This window comes from Anser anser, assembly GCF_964211835.1.
Source record: "Anser anser genome assembly, chromosome: 13".
NCBI classification, from domain to species: domain Eukaryota; kingdom Metazoa; phylum Chordata; class Aves; order Anseriformes; family Anatidae; genus Anser; species Anser anser.
In genome coordinates this window covers 9,793,991-9,817,951 of record NC_139734.1, presented here as the reverse complement: position 1 = coordinate 9,817,951, position 23,961 = coordinate 9,793,991, and the positions used below count along the sequence as shown (strand labels likewise).

At 47.3% G+C, this 23,961-nt stretch overlaps 2 protein-coding genes across 15 annotated transcripts in view; one reads left to right on the top strand and one right to left on the bottom strand.

Moving 5' to 3' along the window:
- The window catches only part of PASD1 (PAS domain containing repressor 1), a 97,262-nt gene extending 80,579 nt beyond the window's left edge, over positions 1 to 16,683 (top strand). For 10 of the 11 annotated variants that reach the window (XM_083797168.1, XM_083797165.1, XM_083797166.1 and 7 more), the window contains 13 exons: positions 690 to 772; positions 4,421 to 4,527; positions 6,998 to 7,145; positions 8,981 to 9,062; positions 10,140 to 10,263; positions 10,590 to 10,687; positions 11,122 to 11,208; positions 11,731 to 11,889; positions 12,450 to 12,656; positions 13,636 to 13,838; positions 14,318 to 14,410; positions 14,615 to 14,822; positions 15,356 to 16,683. In XM_083797168.1, the coding sequence (XP_083653294.1) occupies positions 690 to 772; positions 4,421 to 4,527; positions 6,998 to 7,145; positions 8,981 to 9,062; positions 10,140 to 10,263; positions 10,590 to 10,687; positions 11,122 to 11,208; positions 11,731 to 11,889; positions 12,450 to 12,656; positions 13,636 to 13,838; positions 14,318 to 14,410; positions 14,615 to 14,822; positions 15,356 to 15,526 (1,770 nt within the window). In that variant the 3' untranslated portion in view covers positions 15,527 to 16,683. The remainder of the gene's footprint in view (positions 1 to 689; positions 773 to 4,420; positions 4,528 to 6,997; positions 7,146 to 8,980; positions 9,063 to 10,139; positions 10,264 to 10,589; positions 10,688 to 11,121; positions 11,209 to 11,730; positions 11,890 to 12,449; positions 12,657 to 13,635; positions 13,839 to 14,317; positions 14,411 to 14,614; positions 14,823 to 15,355) is intronic. The other variant, XM_083797163.1, reaches the window with a different exon arrangement.
- Positions 16,684 to 19,494: 2,811 nt separating this feature from the next.
- TBC1D8B (TBC1 domain family member 8B) overlaps positions 19,495 to 23,961 on the bottom strand; it is a 39,653-nt gene continuing 35,186 nt past the window's right edge. For all 4 annotated transcript variants that reach the window (XR_014571927.1, XM_083797157.1, XM_083797156.1 and 1 more), the window contains one exon: positions 19,495 to 23,660. Coding sequence is in view for 3 of the 4 variants with exons in the window: in XM_083797157.1 (XP_083653283.1) it covers positions 23,250 to 23,660 (411 nt within the window). In the remaining variant the exon portion in view is untranslated. The remainder of the gene's footprint in view (positions 23,661 to 23,961) is intronic.

Below are 23,961 nucleotides of genomic sequence, written 5' to 3'. Positions count from 1 at the left end.
AGTGAGGGAGGGCACTGCTGTGCTTGGGAGGGTGAGATGGCATATATTTTGGAAGGAGAAAATGTAAAATGGGAGTTGCGTTTGAGAAGAGGTGGTTGTGTGATGGGATGTTTCAGAGCAGCGAGCTCAGGGGGTGCCAATAAAAGGTGCCCAGCTAACTGCTTGGAAAGTTGGAGGCACTGAAGAAATATACCCCACTGCTCCTTGGTGTAAGGAGGCCAGCCACACTTGGAGACCCCGAGCACCGCAGTTCATGGACTCTTTCTGCCAGTCTTTAAGTGTGGCACGGTGCCGCAATGGCAGGGATAAGGACAGCGGGTGCTTCTTGCTGGAGAGAGCATCAGCCAGCCCAGCTTGAGGCTGGAACCTGCTCCGTCATCCATCTTCGGTTAGCAGTATTTACAGGAAGTTGGGAAATGTTGCCTGCAGACTGCAAGATGAGGCCCTTGGACTATTTATCCTAGCTCTGAAACTCAGCCCAGGGTAAATTATTCAGCCACTTTTCATCAGTTTATGCATCTATAAAACAAGGTTTATGCATTCCTTAGAGGAAAAAAAGTCGAGTGCTTTAAAAGCCTTGTGTTTTGCTAGGGTTTATTATACCAAGATGATGCATTCTTGGTCTTGAGGGAGAGCTCCTTTTGTTATTTCGCAGAATTAAATGTCTGAATGTGCCAACTGTTTTGCAGGAGCTTTGCAATGTTGAAGAGCCATGTGAAGAATTTACATCGAGGCATAGTTTGGAATGGAAGTTTTTATTCTTGGACCACAGGTAAGAGATTTGGTCACTGAAGTATAAACAATTTGTAGTTTAAAAATAGAAATGTTTGTGTTGCTATTGCCTGACATCCCAAGCAAAATAGCTCTAATTAAATTAAACTACACCGATGATAATATTCTGAACTTACTTATCAGGCCTCTTTAAAAGCTTTGCCCTCTTTCTTACTTAAGGCAGGTAAGAAGCCATATAAAGTGAAGGTTAAATGTCTAGAAAAATGTCGAACTTCACCAAGACATGAAGTCATTGAAGCTGAGCACTGTGGGTCATGTTACCTGTATTGATTTAGCTTCTCTGTTCACCATCTACAGCTTCCAGGATCTCAAAAATATTTTGCTGTATTGACCAAATTTTGATTTTCACCTTGATAAATGAAGGAATTTATAAAACTAAAAGAAAACGCAATGGATTGGATGGTTTAATTGCAGATTTGGTTTTGACTGAGTGCAGCATGGTGAGCTCGGGGAATGAAAAAGGAATCACTTTATTAAGCTGATTAACAGAGGATTCATTTTCTTCAGAAGAAGCTGGAGGGTTTTGTTCTCTCTTTTGCTTCTCTGCATTCGGCATGTATACGTAAACACATTGTGAAATCCAGCTCTTCCCATTATCCCTTCCTTTGCAAGTTCCGCAAAGGCAGAAATACATGGCTAGTAAGAAAGGCTGTCTGAAAGAAGATTTTTTGCAGGGGGGCTCAATATCCTCTGCACATTTGAATCAAGGACAAGAAAGAGAATGTAACTGATGAATAATTTGCATTTCTGTAGTAAGGAAGATGCTCTGTGTGTCATACCTTGAAGCACAGGGGAACTGGCCACGCGGCAGCCCTACGGTTAAAAGGCTGTGTGGTTCGGGATGGTGGGCTTGTTATTATTCCTGTCGTGGAGATCTCGCTGCAGTGACTTCGTTAGACTTTAACTGGCCTGCCCAATGAGGCACGTCTTCAGAATCAGGTGATTTAACGAGGATTCCTAAAAGAGCCCTAGGCCCCTTATGTCACCGTCTGCAGCAGTGAGCTGGCTTTCCAAAGGGCTGCGTCCCAGCAGCTGCTGCGAATAAGGCACGCAGGAGCTCCTTTAAAGCAAATCAAAGAGTTTTTTGATGAATCTGGGTTATGACTCAGAGAGGAAGCTCTGTGCCGGGCACTCGCAGCCACTCCAGTCCCACTGATATCCCCGGCGAGGAAGCCATTGTTACTGGGAGTGGATTAAGCTAACGCAGATGCTGAGGCAGTTTGTGGCAGCACCAGCTCTAAGCGGTAAGCACAGACCCAAGAGCCAGAGGGGAATCATGTGGGTTGTATCATCTAATCACTGGTTCAAACCTATCTCCGGTGCAGTCCCCAGGATCTCTAGGACACTGTGAAATGTTTTGGGATATTTTCCTGTTTCTTGCTTGGTTACATCAGCTCACACGGCTTGATGCTGAGAGGTGTGCCATCAGTGGGGGCAGCAGGTACCCACCATTGCTTGGAACCTTCCATATCATAGCAATGGTATATATGGAGTTGTGATAAATAGTACAACAAACACTCTACAGACCTGGATAAACCTTAAAAAAAAATAAAGAAAATCTGTATTCTTGGTCTACATATACATATATGTAAAGGAAGAAATCCTGTGAACTTTGATAACAATCCATGTCTGTCCTGCATTCTCCTTATTTTCCCTTCTTTTATTAAAAGACTGGAGGGTCAAGTCCAGCATGTCTTACAGCTGAAAGGCCCACCACCCGTCAGGTTTTTGCCCACTTACCAATCCTGCACTCAAAGGCTCTCTGAAGATGTTGCATTTCCATTTGAAGAGCCAGCTGCAGGCCTCAAGGCTGGAAGTTAAGCTAACAAAACACTTCTAAATTGCTCCACAAGCAAGCCAGCTCCTTGTCAAATGACAGATTAGGAGCATTTTGTTGTTACTTTCTCATTTAAGGAAATCTGGCGAAAGTCATGGAAGCATAATACTTTCCTGATCAGCTTAAAAGTTTATCTGATGTGCATCTGAAAGACATCATTGTCTTGAAGATAAGCATGTCGTTAAAGAGCCAAGAGACACTGGCCAAGCTGCCAAAGAGATGGCAAGGAAGGACACTTTAATAAATACATGTATTATCGTCCTTAACAGAAATCTGTGTCACATGGGGAAAAGGAACACAGTGCTCTCTGAGGAGTCATTTGGATAAATAGGGCCACATTGTGGCAGAGACCACTGTGTGCTAAGTGGGCTCTGTTTCCAGAGAGTGGAGGCCTGGTTCCTCCCTTGTGCTGGGCAAGGTCTAGCAGATTGCTCAGACTTGCTGAGCCCTCGGGGGGTCACAGGCAGGACTTAGAGCCTCCCTGCACAATGAGAAAAGAACAAACCTGATAAGGGAGAGGTTACAGACCTCTTCTGGCCCTCCGTAGTTGAATAATCTATGCCCACAGCATCTCTCCAGGGTACGAAGGTGGAACTGGGTCATTCAGCCAAAACAGCAGAACTTGCCATGTTAATACCAGAAGACTGAAGATTTCTGTCCAAACCAAAATGTACTTACACTTAATTTTTTGCTCACCTTCTTGGCCGCTTTGTGGCATTCACCTTCCTGCAGAGGGTCACTTGTTCAGTGGGCAGTGCCACCTCCCAGCGGCCCCAGGCCTGAAGCATTTGGTGTCCTGCTGACATTTCCCGAGGAAGTGCTGAACTTGCCAGGCGAGCCTCCTGCTGTCAGCACATCCAGCAGCCAACACAGGTGGAGCAAAAATCCAAATGAGCTCAGCGTGGTCAAATCCTGCCTCACCAAGTACCCGTTGTGCTTGAGGCAGTGCAAGGGGGAGCATACCTGTGCCTCAGCATGCTGCTATAGGGACTAGAGGTAAAAATAGTGTTTTTCACCTTGCATTTCAGTGCTGTTTCATACTTATAACCTAGCAGGTTCCAGTGGAGGCTGTGTACAAGCTCAGACTTGTTAGTACACCTGCTTAAATATATATATATATCAGATTTTGCCTAGAAAATAAAACATCTAGAATTGACAGCAGAATAGTCTGGTGTCTATTCAGTGTGCCCGTCTAAATACTTCCTCGATTTCTGCTCTACCTGCCATAGAAATAACAGTCCTCAGAATCAGCCCCATACCTATTCTCGTTACTACCCACATAGAAACATTTTTGCGGGTTGCAATTCCCCAAGCTTTTCCAGGAGAACAATTACTTTCTCTTTTCCTCAAGCTGGTCCTGACACACATTGCAGCTTCCCACTTACTTTTCCCTCTACGTTCACTACCCAGATGACATAGCCAACCTACCGGGTAATTTTACTCAAGCTCCGAGTTATTATGCACATGAACACCCGTAGCGTATCTCAAGCCATGTCTCACAAGCGTGCTTAATGAATTGAGTCACTTGCGTACGCACATGCCTTCTCTACACCCACATAATGAATAGGCTATGAACCAGTAAACACACACCTTTTCATTTTCTCGGTTTTTGCCTCTCCCTCTCTCTGTTTTTCTTTTTTTCTCTTGCATATGGCAATGCATCACAGTGAAAATCCACTCCCAAAAGGATGTATGAGATGGTTTTGGTCGCTGGCATCCATCACAGCATGTCGGCCCTGGTGTCGCAGTGTCAGGTTGGTGTTTACTGCCTGCCCTCTGCTTCCCTCCTAGGGCTCCACCCATCATAGGATACTTACCCTTTGAGGTTCTGGGAACGTCAGGGTACGACTACTACCACGCAGATGACCTGGAGCTTCTCGCTAGGTGCCATGAACACTGTAAGTTCCTCTCCCGTCACCGTGTGCCTGTCTGTGATCTCTTGTGTCACCTGTGCAGCCTGCCACTGTCATCGCAAAAGTCTGGGAGGGAGGGGATGCCCTCTTCCCATGAAAGAAAAATGGCCTTAGCTGTGCCTGGCTGGGAGGCTCTGTCCCTGCAGAATTCAGTCAGATCAGCAACTATTTCTGCAGCTTTTCCAAACTGGCAGATACACGGTTTGAGCTCATGTTGTATGAGTGAAATTAGATTAATAGATGGGAATCCAGAACTTCCTACCCTCTGTTCCCCATTTATGAGGGCAGCCCTGACCCTTGGGATGTTGCTGATTGTCACCGTTCCTGGGGACTTTCTGTAGGCCAACAGGACCTGAACATGTAACTCCCACCTGCCCGGGGCAGCAGAGCCTCACAGCCCCTCTGTGGCTGCAGGGCCACACTGGGCTGGTAGCAGGGCAAGGAGCCTTGTCCTTTCACCAGAACATCTGCTGGCACAGAAAGAAGTCTGGGGGCTTTCAGCCCAGATTTTTCTCAGCGTTGCATCATTTTGAAGATTCATCCAGCTCTGGCTGATGTGTGAACACAGAGAAGTGACCTGCGGGAGCCCACAAGGAGCCAGGTCCCATGGAGGTGCTTTTTCCCAAAGACTGTATTTTTTATGTTTTGTTGCATACACTTCAGACTAAGATACTGAACCAGAATAAAGTCTGTCCCCTAGCTGGTTTGCAATGCCAAGAAATAAAATCTAACTACACACTCTGTAAAATGCATCTTGGTAATCAGCTATTTTTCCAGAAAATACTGCTTACAGGTTTTCTGTTGGGCAAAGGTGCTCTGTTTGTCAGTCTGCCATCTCTGTTTGGAAGGAGAGTGTTTTGCCACGAGGAAACGAATCTACCCCAGAAAGTGGGGAAGGGGAGGTGCTGAAACTGCTCTGCAGTGCTGGCAGCATGATGCAGGGACACCAAGGAGCTCTGTGACCCCCAGCACTGCTCCAACGCTGAGTTGCAAGCCCCCACCACCACTTCTACCACTGCCCCATACACATATGTGAGATGCTAAAGGACCTAGCAGAGAGTGAGAAAATTATTCTTTCTCTGAATATCAAATTTCCGCACTCTGCCTTCTGCTGGCTTCCCTGCACAATCGAGGTGAAGCACAATGACCCAGTGGGCAGCAGGGGCACAGGCTGCCTGGCTGACACGGCTTGGGTCAGGTGCAGCAAACACATAGATGGGAATACTAAATAAATACTTTATTTGCTTATAACAGTGGCACTTTTTAGTGTGTTAAAAGGGCCATTCAGGCAGAAGTGAGCTACTTAACCAGCTGATGTCTTTTTGGTAATACACGCTTGCAGTTCAACGTAGATGCTAATGTTGAGAGTGAATTTATTTAGTGGTTTACATCTCTGCTCACCACTGATCCCCTCTTCTTACATTAAAAAAGCATATCTGCCTAGCACACCCACAGGCAAGGATCTTTAAATCTTCTTGTGCAGATAGGCAAGGTAAGATGCTGGTGAGGTGACTTCCAGAAGTTGCTTCAGGACATCTGTGACAGGACCAGGCGCTGAGCGATCCCCAGCACAGCCTGCTAGCTGGAAGACCTCTAAGGGCTTCTTCTGAAGCCCGTCCCTGCTAATGGGATCGCTGAAGAAGGTAGCCCTAACAGTTCAAAAAGTAGAGATGTGCAGGTTTGTAGAAGTGCCTGGGTTTCTATGGCTGGACAAGCTCCCATCTGTCAGGTTGGCCTCTGCGGGCAGGCATCTTGCCGTTCTGAAGTGAAATGGGTTTGCTTAAACCACGCTCGTATTTCACTTTGCGCTAATTACAGGTAGTTTAAATGAGCATGTTTCATTTTGTACTGACAGCAGTCTGGGAGCAATTAATGTGGTTATTTAATGTAGTTCCCCTCATTATGTTCCCATTTTATTACAGCATCTGTGATTTTTCTGAACATAACCTGATGATGTGTACTAGGTCTATTGTATTTAGGCCAGCTCTTAGAAGCAAACTCTCAGTTAAACTGCTGAACTCCGCTATCTTATCGTTTTGTGCCATTTTTAGGATCCTGACTTCAGGCCCACTGTCTCTGAAATGCATTTTCATGTGCTTCTGAAAGGCCAGTGCCTTGCTTACATGATGTTGTCTGTGCTTATTACTTTCAGAGAAGCCCACTAATTAGTTCTAGGAATAAAACCAGTTAGATAGTTATGCCAATTACTAGTTATAAGAACAATCTTAGAATAGTAAAGTGCACTCTTGTGAAAATAAGTAGGAAAGAACCCAAATGAAAGCTCAGCACAAGGTTTTGTGCCCATCATGCTTGTAAAGCCACAAGAGCCTTCTTAGTGGGGTAGCAAACTGCAAGGGAGAATGGGACTGAGTGTTTTGTTTTTTTTCTAATTTCCTTTATACCATGAACTTTCTGTAGTTCGTTTGCCATAAAGTGCTTTCTTTTTGTTTACCAGTGATGCAGTTTGGAAAAGGCAAGTCGTGTTACTACAGGTTCCTGACCAAAGGCCAGCAGTGGATCTGGCTGCAGACACACTACTACATCACCTACCACCAGTGGAATTCCAAGCCCGAGTTCATCGTTTGCACTCACCTGGTAGTTAGGTAGGAGCAAGCTCCAAGCACTTTACACTACCTGTTCTGTGCACACATCCATTATGTTTGCTGGTCCTGTTTTGTGTTAGCCAAATATTTGCTGTGCACCTTAGCACACTAAGATGGTATGCAATTGTATACAGTACGACAGGAAATACGGGGAAAAACATAATGTGTTCTCACCACTCTTTGGCAACTGGTCTGGAAGCCACCACTGGCCACATCTATCAGTGTTATGTTCCTCTTCTGTCCCCAGTGATGACATGATGTGGCATCACAAGGAATTGAAGCTCACAAGGCATCACAAGGAATCAGACAGCTTTATGGGCTTCAAAACTCTTTAAATACTCATGACCTAGCTATGACCTACCATGGTGGCTGCTGTCCTGCTGGCCGCGTTCCTTGCCCACAGCGTGGCCCAGGATCCCTTCCAGTGGGATGCTGGCCTGGGCTCAGCTGCGGAGCTGGGCTGGAGCCAGCCACGGGTGGAAGCACTGGAGCTGCTGTGTTACCACCACCACTGCAAAAACAGTCATCATATGGGGATATATCTAGTGGAGGGCTTAAAAAAATACTGACATACTGGTTTGATCTATTAACTTCATTAAACATATGGCTCGGCACATCTTTCTTTACTTCCAGGAATCAATTTGCAATTTTTTTGTGCTCCTGTCAAACATCTCAAAGAAAAAGCACAAGTAAACTGGGAATCTTTCCTGTGTTCAGAAACAGACTGAGGACACCTTACACTGATAAACAGGTGTCAGTGGTTAGAGTGCTGATACAAACTACATGTCAAGAGCTATTTTAAGCAAATGTTAGATGGAGAGATTGCTTCTGAGTTGTGTTGCTTCTACCATCCTTCAGGCAATTGGGCTGCACTTCAAGCTCTGAATTTATTGTGCATGGACTTGTTTCTTCTTCTGCTCTCAGTGCCTCTTAAGCCTAGTGATAATCCCAAATAGATTTTGAAATACAGTTGTCTTGTACAGCTAAGGCTTAGAATATATCATTGAAACACACACATTAAATGAACTTTAGGTTTAAAGCATGATTTCAGGAAAATTTAGTGCTTAACACTGGTATAATTAAGTTCTTCTCAGCATCTTCTCTTGCCCTCACAAAGGTTGTGGCCTGTTTGTATTTCAGCAGCCTTAGTTCTGACACTTTTCAGCACCCACAGCACACAGCCGCTCAGAGTCTTTAGAACATCCTCTGCAATTTATCCCAGTGGTGAATCATGTGGCATTGTTTACTGTAAATATTTTATTATTTAAGAGAAAAAAATAGTAAGGGAAGCAAATACAGACTGTAGAGGCACATTAATGGGGATTCTGGTATCCACCTCACATTGCAGCTGGGCAGCCGGCATTTTGTGTGCAGAGCTCCCATCAGGGTGAGGGATTTTAACCCCGATGTGGCAGGCATGGTGCTGTGTGCACCCCCAGAGCTTTGCTTTTAGACAACTATTGTCTGAAGGCATCCAAGGCCAAAATCTTCAAAGGGGTGTCTACATCTGTGCTTGGAAGGATGAGACCAATTAATCCCACAGTCCTGCTTGGGTGGAGTGGGACGTGACGCTGCCCTGTTTTTTCTGATCTCTGGACCTTCAGTGCACGTGGTTATTCACAGATTGCAAGGCTTTACCCTGATGGTCCTGTGAGCACCTTGTATATGAGTGTGCACATGTGTGTGAGCTGTGCACAGCTTCTGACTCAATGGGAAAGCTCTATCGTGACTCGTGTGGCAGGTGCACTGCAGTACGTAACACCCAGTGCATCTGTTTTCATGGACAGCTGAGGCCTGACACTAAAAAACTTGAAATTTGTCATCGTTTTTGTTAGTTATGCGGAGGTTCGAGCTGAAAGGAGGCGAGATCTTGGCCTTGAAGAGTCATCAATTGAACTGGCATCTTCTTCTATAAAGGTACCATGTTTCTTCACGTTTGAATGAATAGGCTTTAAACCACAAAGTTATCACTTACTGATCTTAGGAAAATACCTCTTCCTTCTCCTTTTCCTTTCCTCCCCTCTCCTTCCAAGCCTTCAGCTGGGTTATGGCTCACACAGATACATGGAAGTTTTACACTACATGGCTCTGAGCTGTCCCATCTTCATGCAGGCATAAAACAGCAAATTCAGCAGTTGCCTTGAGTACACCTCTTTTGTTAATGCCAACTTGTCATCAATACTCAGACAAAGATTGGAAGTGAAGGGAAAACAACACAACTGGTTCTTATTCCAGAGTTCTGCTCTGTTTGCACCGTTGGGCTTGATAGCATCATGTGTAGGATTTTGACCAGAGCAGTAATTCCCATGGTTCAAATCAGTGTGGCATCCCAACATGCCTGCCCAATTAACAAGGTCATTTCGGTTCCTTTTAAGTTCTTCCTCTCGGTAGTTTACAAGACCAATAATCAAAGCAGCTCCCCAAGTGGAATTATCATTCCATTATTTTATAGACAATCATGCCATTATTTTAAGAAATCATTTATGGGATGCAGGTCCCAGGACCTTTCACGCTGGAGCAAGGGCCACCTTGCCTTCTCTCTCACCACAGCACGTTTGTGTATCCGTCCCCTTCATGCAACGGCTGAGATGTTTTTCTGCAGACATTAAGCTTCATCTGCTGGTGCAAGGCAGCAGGAGGAGAGGCAGAGCGACTGCTCCCATTCCTTGCTCTTCTGGAGGGGAGTGGGGTGCTGGGGAGCTCCCAGGGAGGCGTGGGGAAGTGACATGGTCTCCCACAGCCTGCAGGTGAAACAGCCACATTATATAAACCATCTGCCAAGTGGTGTCTTGTCGTTGCGGGGTGATACCTCCAACACTGCTCATATTCGCTGGGTTAGGCTGTTTCGCTCTGGGCTGGGAGGGTGAAGGCATCGGGGTGCCCGCTGAGGGGCAGCCTGGCTGCCTCCCCGGGGTGGAGGCGTGCAGCCCTGCTGGCCCTCCAGCACCAGGCCTGTTATTTTCCCTCTGATGAGCCGTGCTTGGCTCCCTGCAGAGCCACGGCAGCTACCTGGACGTGGGGCAGTGCGGCAGCAGCCAGGAGGCCAGCCGGGAAGGAGTGTCGCTGTCGTCCCACAGCTCCCGCCGCTCCTCGCACACTGCGCTCTCCGACTCTGCCTGTAGGTGCCCGGCATGGCGGGGGTGTGGGGGCAAGGGGCAGAGCACCCTCCGAAATCCGTGGGTGGGGTGGGAGACTTCCACCAGCAGGGACTGAGTCGGTTCAGGGGGTGCTCAGCATCAGAGACTGAGGCGTTGCGGTGCCACCGGTGCCACATGCCGTGTCCTCTGTCACCCACGTGAGACCAGGGGTGGGTGGTTTGGGGACACAGCCCCACAGCACTCGGGTGGCTGCTGGTCTGCACGGGGAGCTCAGGCTCAGCGAGGACAGCCAGGCGCGGGTCTGCCACCCCACAGCCATGTCACAACAAAATGTCTCTTTTTCCAGCCACCTCGTCCATGCGGCACACCGACACCAGCACTCCCACCCGCCCGGCGGTGCCGGAGAAGGCAGCCCTGCGGCTGACGTTGGCTGGAGGCGCCCAGGTCGGTGCTGCTAAAAAAAAAAAAAAGAGCTGGCAGACCTCAGTCTCGCCCTCGGAGGGCTCTGTTCCCCACCTCTGAATGTGTGGGGCCGGGACTGGGGTGTCCTGGGGCCCAGCAGAGCTGCTGGAGGCAACATGGCTGCCTCCTGTCTTGGGGTTCTTTGCTCCTCAAGGCCAAACACCTGCTCACCCCACTTCTCTTGGGCTTTGTACATGTGAAACATGGGCTTTTGTCCAAACACTGAGGGTTTACACTTAGCAGGGGGCATGCAGGAGCTCACATTCTCCCCTCAGCCATCCATGTGAAGCTTCCTGCTTTCAAACTTCCCGCACTTGTTCCTCACCGGAGTTGGGTGGCCAGCATGAGGCGGTACCACACCAGCTCTGTGCTAGAGGTGCTGTGGGCCTGCAGTAAGGCGGAGTTTTCATTTCTAGGCCCTAGCAACTCCTCCAGCCCCCGGCGAACACCTCCCTCAGCATCCCGTGGCTCAGCCGGCAGTCCCCTCTCAGCACGCCGTGATGGTACGTGTTTGCTTCTGCTGGATATGCTCTGGTGTCCTGCCCCCCGTGCTGAGCAGGGGGCGAAGGGTTTGTGCTGGGGCTTGCCGGGCTGGGCCCCACTTCGCTGTCCCTGCTCCCAGCACGATCTAGGACACCATGGTGACAGTTTAAGGGAAGGCTTAGACTTGTTGAACCACTGGGGGCTGCTGAAGACTCATCTCTGTATTGTTAGCAGCTGGCACAGGCTGATAAAACACTACAGAGTTATTGCCCTGGTAGAGGAAGGGGGTGGCACAGGATGTCTGAGATAGGCCAGGAGAAAAAAAAAAATATATATATATATATAGGAGTTACATATATAAATAATTATACATACTCATATGTAAATATGGATATAAATAATATTTATAAACAATAACCAGTCAGTTATTTCAGTAACCTGCCCACCTTGTACCAAGGAATTTTCTTTTCTGGAACCAGCATCATTACAAATGTGCATAGCAGGACTGGTCCTACCTGTGACTTGTTCTGCACTCCCCACAGCCAGTGTACCACTTCCCGGCCCAGCTGGGGATGATGCACCAGCTGAAAGAGCAGCTGGAGGAGAGGACTCGCATACTGCAAGCAGACATCAAGACACAGCAAGAGGAGCTCCACGTTATCAAGGAGCAGCTCCAGCTGGTGCAGGACTCCAACCTGCAGGTACCTGCTGCCCGCGCCGTTCCCAGCCCACGAACAGGGTGCTGTTCCCTGCAGATCAGTGACAACGTTGGCTATGGCAAAAGCACTTAGAAATGAGCTCTGGATAAATTGGTAGTATAGTCTCAGCTGGCCAGAGAGGTGTCTCCTGAGAGGTAGCTGGCATCACTGTCTGCTTAAGTATTTACATGGTTTAGAAAAACAGTCGCAAGGAAGTGGTCAAGCTGCTCAGAAGTCCCCTCTGCGTGGTGCGCTCGGTGGTTCGGTGGCTGGTTACTGCTGCTGCGTTCCCTGGTGCCACCCCTGCGGCATGTAACAGGCGTAATGGGACTGGAGCAGTTGTGACTCTGAATGTGCACAAGCTAACATGACTCTCTGTTATCCATGGTTCGCTTTGCTGTTTAGAGCAAATTTAGAGCTGTGGTGTTATACAGCCGGCTGCCACAGTGCTGTGAAACCCCAATTTTAGTAGCAAAACTGAAGCACCATCTAGTGGCAGTTGCCATATACGAGCTGTCTCATCGTTCTTCCCATGACAACTCATGCACCTCTTCTTGTTAAAGATTCTGATGCAGCAACCGATTCCCTTGGTCTTCAACAACGTGCAGCACCAGAGCCCCAGGAGACCCCCACCGCCACCCGGGACGCCCCGGCAGGCCAGCGCCAAGAAGTCCCCCCAGCCAGGCCCGATGGGGACCAAGCACTACGGGGGCCCCCACGAGCCCTCACCGCGCCAGTTCCTCAGGGAGCCCTGTGGCACGTCCTCCCAGGTGGCTGGCTGCCTTCCCTGTCCCCTGCCTGGCTTTTTATGTGCGTGCCTGCTGGCTCTAAGCATTATGTGGGGCTACCCGCTGCTGTCCTGCTCATCTCCGCCCTGCTTGTTTTACTCCATAGCTGGTACTATGAAACCTGTCTCAAGATCGTTGCAAATGACGCCATTCAGCTGTACAAATCAAAGCTCGGTAGCTTAAAAATGTCAGCGCCCAGGGAGTGCTGGAGCCATCCCAGAACCAAGTGGGAAGTCTGGCTTCTGATTCATGGTGCTTGCAATCACCACCCAGAGTTTTTTTGCAGTCAGCAAGAACTGTGACTTCATAGTTCAGGGAGCTAGGCATAATTGTGAAAGAGGGTTTGTTGCTTATTTTTCCTGGCCCAGATTTCTTGGAAGACAGCTTTGAAAAGCAAGTTTCACATCATTAGACCTAAATTCACTGCATAGATCAGAATCATAGAATGGTTTGAGTTGGAAGGGACCTTAAAGAACGTTGTCCTATCATTACAATCCCTGATAAAGGATCCCTCCCCAGCTTTCCTGTAGGCCCCCTTTAGTTACTGGAGGGCTGTTATAAAGTCTCCCTAGCTCTAGAGAAGAGATTGGCCCCCCATCTTCTTGGGAAAGGATTGTGGTGCCCAAAAATACCCATGCAGGTATGGAGGAAGCAGGAGGAGCAGTCCTTGGGGACTTTGCACTCCCCCTCCCTTTGTAGGCTGCTCCGTTCTCCCTCGAGCTGTGTCCCGCTCTGCCCACATGCTCTGATGCAGCAGGAGAGGCTGCCAGCCCATGCTCTGCCAGAGCAATAAATGCACACAGGGTGTTTGTCCTCACAGACACACAGTTCCTATTTCTCTGTTCAGGGAGAACATCCACAATTCATTGTCTTTTTCCCAGCTGCATCCTTGAAGCGGTTGCTCTAGCTGCCTAACAGGGAGCTTTAAAATCTTACCTGTGTGTTTACGTCTGCATTTCAGGTACCACAGCAGCAGCAGCACCTCATGAGAGGAAACCAAGCCCAACAAACGTGTCTGCCAGGGCAGACAAGCATTTCAATGCCCCTTTACAACAACCCCATGGTGTTTTCGCAAGCACATCCCATTACGGTGGCTGCACAGATGCCGACCGACATGAGCGAAAGGCAGCCGCAGTCCGACTACAGCCAGGACAGGAGCCTCAGGTACGAGCTGGGCCTGTCTTCCCAGACCTGAGTCTTGGTCACTCTGAAGCTCCAGGGTCTCTTTTTTCCAGCCAAGATGGGTGCTATGGCAAAAACATTACTTTTTTATACAAAGTTGGAAACTGCCCCAGACTATACAACTGCCTTTCAGGGAGGTATCTGCAGACATTGTCTAGGGGATCCAGCCACTGCAAAACATTGTGTAAAGGAACAAGAGAAACCAGGCTGCCTAGAGTCTCACCATCTATAAACATCTATAATACATTTTCATGTATTTCTCACGTGATTGGCAGGCTTTGGCTCACCTCTATGGGTCACAAAGTGACAATAAGTATCCTATTTCATTGCCTTTTTTCACGGAGAATCAGTGGCGCTTTGCATGCTTTTTGGGAGGTCTTAAGGGGCTTTTTTCTAGAGCCTGGTGGTCAACGGTTTGGTCCGTCCCTGCCCTGACTGTCCTCTCTTTTCCTCCACCGCAGAATGCTGCTGGACCAGTCCATCCAAGCCATGATGCCCGCCGCTAATGGCAGCGCTCAGGCTGCGCTGAGCGGCACCAGCAGGCAGCAGGGAAAGTGAGTCCTTGCTTAGTATCGTAGCAGGGCGCTTGCATAAGATCACACAGACACAAACCATGCTCGGCGGGGAGGGGGACGCTCATGGCAGGTTCTGCAGGGCGTGACAAACCCTGCTGCAGTCTCATTCCTGCAGCACCCAGGCTGCCCAGGGTGGTGGCTCTGGGGTGGGCATCACACGCCGTGTTTTCCTCCTCGTGGCAGATTCGTGGCGGAGCAGCAGACCTTGCCTCCCCCCATGCAGATGCAGCCCATCACCTGCAGCACGGTCCGGCCCCCCGCCCCCTCGCCCATCTTCTCCCCGTCCGTGGTGATCCCCCACGCCAGCTTCACCTCCCACCAGACCAGCGCCCCGGTTCACCTCCACCAGTGGCCGCAGCAGCAGGTGCAGCAGCACCGCCTCTACCTTCAGGTGAGGGAGCTGGAGCAGCTTTGTAGGTGTGCACGGGGCTGGGATTGGGGGCTGAGGGTTTTTTAAGAAGAAATGGGGCTCACGACTAATCAGACCTAGCCTGGCATGACAACGTGCCTCCTGCTGTTATGTCTCAGCATAGCAAGTTTGTTTTTTCTTAATCAGCTGCAGTCACTTCCTTCAGTAAATGATTGTTTCCCAACACAAACTTCTGTAGAAGGCGATCTGGGTTTTTCAGTGCACATTTTCCTTCAGTGTGCTAAGTTAACGATGCTGCCAAGGAGGGGGGCTGTTGAAACTAATTATTAGTGAGCAATACACTCTCCAAGGCTTGCCGGGTTGGCAGAGGTAAGCTACAGTCCTCCTGGCAAAGATGGTAGCACACAGAGCAGGAGGAAGAGAGACAGCTGGAAGTCGTGCTGCAGGGCTGCATTTAGGGTCACCTTCTGGTACTTTGTCCAAGAGCCTCAGCAGCAAGGCACGGCGTGTCCGGGCACGGGGCAGGGCTGATTTGCCTTCGTGTCTTCCCGCAGATGCAAGGTCCTGAGGCGGTGCCGGGGGGCCCGAGCCCGCGTGTTTTCCAGCCAGCCCACGTCCCGCAGCAGAACCCCCTGAGCTACTTCCTGCACCCGCAGCCGCAGAGCCGCCACGCACAGGGCCAGGCCTGCAACCTGCAGGACCTGCCCGAAATGCAGCTGCCTTGACTGCTGGCTCCCCAAGGCAGGGACAACCTTGGCCGTGGTGGCTCGGTGACCCGAGCGCAGGCGGAGCGGAGACAGAGCCGTCGGAGCACAGACGGGTGAGGTCGGGCCCCATGGGGGCTGGGATGATTCCACCAGGGGCAGATGGCTCTGGAGGACACCTCGTGGATTGGGATTTCCATGGGGCTGAGCTGGGATCGTCTGGTGGTACAACCACTGCCGAAGAGAGCCCTGGGGCTGTGAGTGGCCGCAAGCCCCAGGCATGCCTCTCCTGGAGGGAGGGCACCTTCAAGAGCAAGGAGCAGGAGGATACACATGGTGGGGCTCCTGCCCACTGGAGCTCGGCTCCAAAAGCAGCTGTAAACTTGTCAGTGCAAAAGCTGTGCTTCATTTGGGAGCCACGGACAGGCGTCGGGGGGTGCTGCTGCAGGTCACCAAGCCGTGCGTGCCTGTGCCAGTGCCAGGTATGGCTCCTGTGACCAGGACGGTGACTGGTGGCCGGCTGCGGGAGCTGCTTGATCAGGTCACCACGGAGAGCACTTGGCACCGCAGCAAAGCCTTGTCCCTCCGTGGCTTTGGTGCTGGAAGGCACTGTGAAGGTAAGCCCAGCACGTGCAGCACACACAGGCCGCAGCAGTCACAGGAGGGATTGCCGTGTACATAGCTCTCGTCTCACTCTAGTAGGTCCGTTGTGGATTTTTTTCCTTTTTTCTATACCTCAACCCCACCGTTTTTGTTTTCCAGGAGATTGGATAATGCTGCTAATTTACATAACACCACTTTTGCCTGAATTTCGTACTGTTGTTATACCAGCTCACATCACAACTAGTAAGATACTCGTCATGTTTTACTTTGGTTAACAAGTGCAGATAAATTTATATGGTTTTTACTCCCTGTAGCCAAATATTTTTCAGGTTACGGACAAAGAATCCTTACTCTTTCTTTTCTGTTGTTTTGTTTTGTTCCAAGTGGATGTTGTTGTGTATGTTTCTTTACATGAAAACAAGCAAACAGCACTTAGACCATCATGTGACAGCAAACTTTGTGGTTTTGCTAGGTCATATTTCAATTTGACAACCCTGAAACGTATACTCACAATGACACAGGCACTGTTACAAGCCTGTAGGGTCAGCAATAAATTGTATTTTTGTAAATTGTCACTTTTTAACTATATGTTTATATTTATGAATTGAAAACGAGTTTATTCCTCAGTGGGTGTATAGTTGTGTCCCTACTGTTTGTGTCTTTCCAAAGGAAAAATGAAAATGTACATTTTTTTGAGGCATTAGTAGCTGAGTACTAACCGTGGGCGCTGTTCCAGCCCAAACACAGAAGATGGTTTAGGCCATTATTTAAGCTGTGGCGGATGGTGGTTAGTTAGGAGCAGGGTCATCCAGCAGGGCTGCACCAGCGTGCAGCAAGAGCAATGTTTGGGGACAGGTTTGTTTGTAACCCCTGTCGTGACCAATCAAAGCTCTGGGGGGAGGGGGGGGTTGGGGCTTTTTATTTTTTTATTTTTTTTTTATTTTATTACAAATATTTGTATTTGTTGTTTCCCTGGCTCTCTGCCCCACCCCAGCAGCTGCACAGTGGTGCTGACCCCACAGCCTCTGGCACAAGTAGCCCTGGCTTCAGGAAACAGGGGAGCGGGCAAGGTGGTGTACAGGTGGGGGTACAGCTGTAGCTGGAGACAGCGGGCGCTGCAGGGACACCTGCATCTACAGCTCGCATGCGAACAAAAGCTGTGAGAAGCCCGGCCTTCCACGGGCCTTGGTCGCTTGGTGCTGGGGGCAGTGGTTGTGCACCCCAGGGATGCCGGCAGTGAAGAATTGGGTGTCGCAGAGCAGGCGGAGGGGAGGTGCAGCCACGGCCTACAGCAGCATGAGGACAAAAACACATGCACAGAGGCTCGCATGTGTGCTAAGGACACGCTGCTGTACACAGCTGATGTCCCAGTGCTGCTGGTGGGAGGCAAAGGCCATGCAGTTCCCTGCCTTGCCCACTAAACCGGCAACACAGCAGCTGGGCTGCAGTGGTGCCAGCCCTGTGCGTCAGCCCAGGCATGGTGGGTGTCAGTGAACCCTTCTTGGTGGTGGTGCTTGGGGTCGGGGTTGGGGTCTGGGGGAGACAGGGGGTTGTTAGCAGGGCTTGCTAGGGAGGAGGCAGCAGTTTGCTGCCTTTCAAAGCAAGTCCAAGGAGTGGTTGGAGGGGGTTGAAGGGCAGTGGGTGTGCCGGACGGGGCTGTGCCCCCTGCACAGCCCTTCTGATGGCAGCCTCTCGGCAGGGAGTGTAGGTTTGCAAGGATGTTTACATATTCAATTGGCCTTGCAAAGAACAAGCGATGTAAAACGCACTTTATCAGAACCTCTCCCCTGAACGCATTTTAGTTCCAGAGCCCACCCCAGCTGCTGGTGCAGGTGCTCGTGGTGCCAGGCGCGGGCACCCAGCACAGCACAGGCATGGGTATGGGCACAGGCAGAACGGGGCTCCCGAGGGCAAAGTCCCCCAGCCCCACGGTGGGGCTGGCTCTGTCCCTGCTCAGCCTGCCTCCGGGCAGGGGCAAGGCTGGCTCAGGGGCCCGGGCTTTTTGCCTTCTGTCACCACTCACGCTCAAAAGATAAATGACTAAATAAATCTCTTTATTCAGGTTGAGTTGTATTTGTTTACCTCCGTGTTAGCTACGAGCTGTGTTTCTGGGACCTGTTTGGAATGGAGGGTTGCTGGTGGGTTTGGTTCACTCCCAGGTACTTACGAGGGACCCCAGGCGTGAGGTGGTCACATAGGCGGGTGGGAATATGAGCAGTGCTGCCTGTGCCAGGAGCTGGGCTCCAGCATCAGTGCTCACTAATGTCCTGAGGCTTTCTAGCACACAAGCACCTATATAGTATCTCTCTCTACATATATAGATACACAGATATGTTTTTAATGTGCATATATATGTATATCTATATATATAGGCCACACAATTCCAGACCTCTGAAAACACAGGCAGCTTTAATTAATAAAGTCTTGCACTTTTAGCATATTTGTACATATAAGCTAAAGCCTGGTGGGTACCATCAGGCAGCTTTGACAAACACAGTGAGAAGTTACTGTACATATTGTAACATAGTCCATGTAAGAAAAAAAAAAAAGAGGAAGAAAAAATATGAAACAATCTTAGAACTGACTATAAATCTTGGTTTATTTTATATGATGTCAAATATAGATACGTTTATAAATGTTACTATTCTTAAAAGTATTTTGTAATGGGAAAAAGGAAGTGTCTTATGAAGATGAACAGTAAAGATTCTCGTTTTGAATCTATGTACCTGCACAGCTGCATTGGATGGCGGTCTGTGCATTTTGACAAGCTTTAAAGAGATTGTACATAGTATTTTCAAAAAAAAAAAGAAAAAGAAAAAAAGAAATAAAAGCATACTTGCAAGACCTCTTACACAACTTGTGCTGTTGTTATTCCCTGAGTGTTGTGTGTCAGGCAGATGATCAGACCGCTCCTTGCTCTCTAGGAGGTGCAAGAGCTGCAGCCATGGCACGCACATACACGTGTATAAACAGCTGAACAGAGGGGGCTCAAGAGACCAATTTTCATGACCAGTGCCAGAAGGAATAAGGGCAACACGTGAATTTGAAAGAACAAGGTATCAGTGTCATATATTTGCACACATATATTTGCATAAGTGTTTTAATGTGGATTGAAAAACAAGTAATGCTGCTCTTCCTGGCTTTACTCACCAGCCATCTCAGCACTGAAGCAAGCACAGGTTTCATGCGCTGCTGAACTACACCCAGCCTTCAAAACCTGGATCTCCTCTTTTATTCACTTTTGGAGGGGTTGGAGTCCTAGTGTGGTCCTTGCGTGGCTCAATCCTTGCTTCAGAAAGGACTGGCTAAAAATGGTTTTAACGTGACTGATGTTTTTGAACAAACTTCTGACGCAGTCCATCGTGCAAAAGAATAGTGCCTCAAACTTTTTTTTTCTTAAGTGAAACATTTTTTATTTAACACCCCATTTGTCTTACAGTATTCTGCATACAATACATTATATAAAAAGCCAACCTGCCAACACCAATGTGTTGCCTTCTTGGTAAAGTGACAAAGCTATAGCAAAAAGACAAAATAGCCTATGTTTCTGGAGACAAATTAGAGTATTTCATTTTTTAGTTCAGGTAATAACTGCAATCACAATCAAGAACCCTGTATAGTACAACTGGATGAGAAATCGCTAATAGAATCAACGCACAGCTATTTCTTAGTTGTTATATTAGCAAACTCTTCTAAAAAATATATTACTATATAGCCATTAGAGTGAGGAACAAGTGGCTTGTCTTAGGAATGGACTGAAACAGAGAGTGCTTATTCCGAATCACATAGCAGTGACCATTTCTAAGTCCCTGGAAATGCCCCTGTTTGAGTTATAAAGGGCTCTCCCCTTTGATGGTGGAAAGGGCTCGTATTTTTATTACCATCAGTGGAGCTATTCCCTCACCTCATGTGTTCAAGCCCTTTGGGGTGACTGTGCAGAGACAGCGCCGCACCTGTTGTACACAAAGGGGTTGAGCAGTCACGGAGCAGCACGTGCCGTATTGAAAGGCTGAGGGAACACTACAGCTCTGCTGGCCATCCCCATGGGCAGGTGATTGCGTTTGACGAAAGGCATTTTATGTGCATTATCAACAATAATAATGGCCCAGCCACAAGAAAGGGCTGTGCAGTGCATGCCAACAGCCACTGAGAATATTTCAGGACAAATAACCATGGCACAGCTGCCAGGGCCCGCTGGTGACACTGCAGAAGGTAGTGCAATTTTAAAACTGTATAAACAGCATCACTAGTGTTAGCAATCTATATCTGAGCTACAATCATCGACTTTGTACTGAATGTTGTACATTCATTTATTTCCTATGACAGAACCAAAAATAAAAAATAATCAGATAACTTAATGAAAACTGTTCCAGGAAAAAAATAAAACTGAGACGTGAAGTGATGTATCCATACTCATTTAACCACACTGCTTCCTATTGTTGAGTAAGCTGCTCAAAAACACTTCTAAAAACTTCCAAGTTGCAATTTGAATGGAAAGTCCCCCCATTGGGAAGTAGCTGAGTAGTGCTGGGTCAGACACACTGCAACCAGCAGGCTCCCTGCTAGCGCTTCTGCTTAACTCCCCGCTACGTCTCGCAGCTGACCTCTTGCAACAGAAATGTGCTCACCCACTGAGTCCTAACGCAATACAATGTGAAACAGCATTCATCTTTGCAACACCAAATATATTTTAAATATATATTTTTAAAAAATTGTATGCTGGTAATCTCACTTTATACATAGATACGATATAGCTGACAAGGATTACTACATCACTGGTAATGGCTCTATGGTTTCTTGGACTGACACCAACAGAAACTGGTATTTCAAAAAGGTGCTCAGTTTTGCATAGCCAAACCGTGTAATAACACGAGGCCATTCTTATTTTGCAGGTTTCTTCAGTATAGTCTTTTGTACTTCGATTTTAACTTGCATGGTTTTTTTCTTTTTTCTTTTTTTTTTTAAACAAATATATTGGCTCTCCAACTGAAAATGTCTTTGAGTTTTAAGAATTTCATGTCACTATGCTATGTTGCTTAGCAAACAGTTTATAGCTTTGACTACCTATTGAAATTGGAAATATCCATCACGGACCTACAAAAGCTTTTTGTCTGGGTAGCTGTCTCTCTTTTCATGGGGCTACTTTAACTTCAGCACAGCTGCTTGCATAAGAATTACTCACTGAGCAAAGCTTATCTGAGTACGTCCTGGACTAGAACATCAGTATCATCTGCTTTATATTTCTAAAACAACATTAGGAAAACAGTGAGCAAACACATTTACAAACACAGTGTTGCCCTACTTTGCCTCAGAAACATGCATATGAATAAATTAGTTTGTATGTTTTATGCATAAATATACAAATCAGATTTATATTGTATCAACTATGACTACTTTATGAAGGCTTCTAAAACAAGCTTCCTCATTTTTCGCAAATGTCTTGTATTTTTTGGAGTTACTTTTCATTCAGTAGAACTTTACATTAATACCTGAGAGTGCAGAGAAGAGGAGAGGAAATAATACGTACATTCATTTCTCCTGATCAAAATTGTATTCTTTAAAAGCAACATGGAAATTTTAACCCCGATTGCAATTATGGCATTTCAGCAAATGCTTGTAACACAAGTCAGAATTTCATGTTACTCCTCATTCATTTTAGTATTGCAAGAAAAACAACTAACAGTGAATGGTTCCATCCCTATTCTGTTTCTGCTTCTTTGCAAAAAACATGCACAGTATACAGTAATGCTGCCCTGAAGAAAATGTTTGTCGTACAGGCTTTAAAAGCAGTCATTTTTAACCAGTTTAACAGATCTCCAGTTTACTTTGTTGTTGTTACAATACAGGCTCTTCCCCTGCTTCTCTAAACCCATTCTAGCACAAGCTACCTAAGGTTCAAGGTCAACATCCATGAGCATAAACACTGGCAGAGCTTACCTCCCCAGGATCTTTATCTTTATTTATTTATTAAAAATTCCAATTTGGATTCTAGAGGGTTTGCTGTTGCCATGAATCCTGGCAGATAGAAAATAACAACAGCAATAATCCAAAGAGCTATAAAAAAGAATTAATAATCACTAGGTTGAGGTGTGGACGCCGGGTATACAAAGGAGCAACTGCAATCTGTCCGTAGCAGTTCCATGGTCACGTTCAGCTAACTAGGAAGCAGCTAAGGATGGTCTGTCCTTGGGCATTCCAAACACAAACAAAACTATACATTTCATCAACATACTCCTAAGATGTCAACAATGGCTCCTCATGGAAGATGAATGGCAACCACCATATGGTCAAACAGATTTAGCCACTGTTCTCCCTCAATTTCAACAACCTATACCACTAGCCTTTGCATCTGTGTGCATCCTGGATGACCAAGCACCTTACATCCTTTTTGTCTGTATTGAAGGAGGATTGATATGAGAACGGGAAAGAAATCACAAATATAGGCTGAGCTACAAAAACAGGAAATTAGTTTTAAGGGCCACACTGCAAAAATTGAGATGTGGGCTGCAAGAATGCTGTCTGAAAACTGACAATGAGGGACTGGAATCTGCAACAGTCAGGACCATCGGTGACACCAAAGCAGGGGAACGGTAAGCAGGACAACTTTATTTCCTAACCTCAGGCTCTTGTGCCCACCACAGCTACCAGTTCAAACCTCTGTTCTTAGTCTTCACCCTGCTTTTGATCCCAGTCCACATGCAGACTTGGAAATTACTCAACTAACCTGGAAGTCAACCTCTTAGCTGTTAATAACTCATTTTAAGTGGAAAATGTCTGGAAGTCATTACATTTATCCCAGTAATAGAAATGAACCTGCAGAGCACACACTTTAACAGCTGTCATTCAGAAAGGTTTGTTATAGGTCACACCTAGTGTTTTCTAGCAATGTTGCATATTTTAATAACATGGTAAAGACAGTTTATCCTTCAGCCCCTGCTTGGGCTGAAACTTATGAACAATGCAAGAAAGTGATTGTGCTTCAAACTATTTTTATTTACATCAAAGCATACCAGTAATCTGATATTTAAAGCTAAATCTTCAAACCCCGTTCCCTATGTAAACACCATACTCAATTTCCATAGAAACAACCTTCATTTGCAAGTGCTTTATGTGGTTAGTTCAGAGTCAAAGATAAAGCAAATTACACTCTGGTTCTTGCTTTAAGTTGCAAATTTTTAGCACTCTCTATTTTAGCTTTTATCTCCTGAGGTTTCTCAAAAAATCTCACAAAGGCTGGCTCATTTAATAAGGATGCCAAAATCTGTTCAAAGGCAAAAGACCATTCATGGTTCCCTTTCAAACTCTGTGCCCTACCACCTTCAGTCTGCTTGGAGCTGCCTTCCTCCAGCCCTTTTTGGAGGCTTTCAGCAGAAACCTCTGTAATGGCAACTGGACTTTTGACTGGTGACATGGGACCTTGCAGTCTTCTCCCAACTTCTTCCATTTTCAGCAGGAGGCTGGTAACCACTGCTATAGCCCGGTACAACAGTTCCTCCTCAGGATCCCCGTGGAATAGATTGTAAAGGGTTTTGGAGAACTGGATGAACTGAGACTACACGGATAACAGAAGAGACTATTTAGAGAACAGCACACAACTCTCATTTCTCACTCCACACTGTGATCTCGATCCAGCACTTGATGCTGCTAGGCACCTGATAACAACTGCTCTACTAACAGTACGGGCCTGGACCAGCCCTGCTAAAACAGTGTGTCTGGAAGTCCCTCTCTTGCAGTTTACAGTATGCTTACATTACAGTAATTTAGAAAAACACAGTCTAATGGTTAATGTGAAAGCCTGAAATTTAAGGGATCCTAAGAATCCTTTAGAAAAATACTAACAGAACTTAAAAAGA